Source organism: Chaetura pelagica, unplaced genomic scaffold, assembly GCF_000747805.2.
Source record: "Chaetura pelagica isolate M959 unplaced genomic scaffold, ChaPel_1.0 scaffold312, whole genome shotgun sequence".
Classification (NCBI taxonomy): domain Eukaryota; kingdom Metazoa; phylum Chordata; class Aves; order Apodiformes; family Apodidae; genus Chaetura; species Chaetura pelagica.
Window position 1 is genome coordinate 1,006,192 of NW_009952485.1, and position 956 is coordinate 1,007,147.

At 43.6% G+C, this 956-nt stretch overlaps 1 protein-coding gene across 1 annotated transcript in view; it reads right to left on the reverse strand.

The window, feature by feature from the left end:
- The window catches only part of ZADH2 (zinc binding alcohol dehydrogenase domain containing 2), a 4,031-nt gene extending 3,531 nt beyond the window's left edge, over positions 1–500 (reverse strand). Inside the window, exon 1 of the mRNA XM_010008821.1 lies at positions 487–500. Coding sequence (XP_010007123.1) covers positions 487–500 — 14 coding nt within the window. The remainder of the gene's footprint in view (positions 1–486) is intronic.
- Positions 501–956: the final 456 nt, after the last annotated feature.

Genomic DNA, 956 nt, shown 5'->3' on the forward strand with positions numbered 1-956 from the left:
CCCGCCGCTGCCGCGCTGGCAGGGGCTGGGGCGGACAAAGACGTGTGCGCTGCCCCGCTGGGCGGGGGGCTCGTCCCCGCCGCCTTCTGCACACACAGGCACGCGTGCACCCTCCCGTTCTCCGCGGGGCTGCTGGGCCACGGGAAATGGTTCTCCCTGGGCTCCTGGGCTCATCATTATTAATCAATACAGCCTGCCGTCCAGCCCTCCCCCCCATTTTTTTTTTAAATTATTTTTTACATTCCCTTTTTATTGTGTGCAAATTCAAAACTCCTATTCACATCGTACGGACTATTTTATTTTTTTTAAAACTGTTTACTCTCTTAGATTTCTTGCAAATTAAAACGTTCGTATGCAGCGTCTATGAAATTAAAACATACTGTCTAATTTGCCTTGTCATTCCAGTTGACAGAAGGGAGGTGATAGGACGCACCCGCAGTTTCTTAGATTATTTTTCTTTTAAAAGTAGGAATCAGTACGACTTACAAGTTGAAGACCATTTTACTAACTTTTGAGACTAAGAAAATGAGAGTGAGGAAGTAACAACTACTTGGGGTGCTGATGGGCTTTAAGACCCTTTCCAGACCTTCTGTATTGTCGTTTTACTTTCTTATTTAATATTTGTTATTTAATTTAGCAGTTTCTAATCGAGGCTTTTCCCCTCAGCGTTTCAAGATGTAAACCTGAGAGGAAAAAAAAAACACAACAAAACAAAAAACAACTAGAGTGGCTTTTCCCAAAATAATAACACCCATTGAGTCACTTGTCTTATTTATACTCCACAGCGTTGAACCCCTTCGGATTGTTTATTACAGAAAACAGGGGGACACCACCGAGGGGAGGAAATGCTACTTTTCCTACCACAACAAAGCCTAAAACACAGAAAACCAGCACTGCAGCCTCAAACACAGACAAAACAAAGTCATCCAAACCAGTACTATGCAAAAAACCCATGC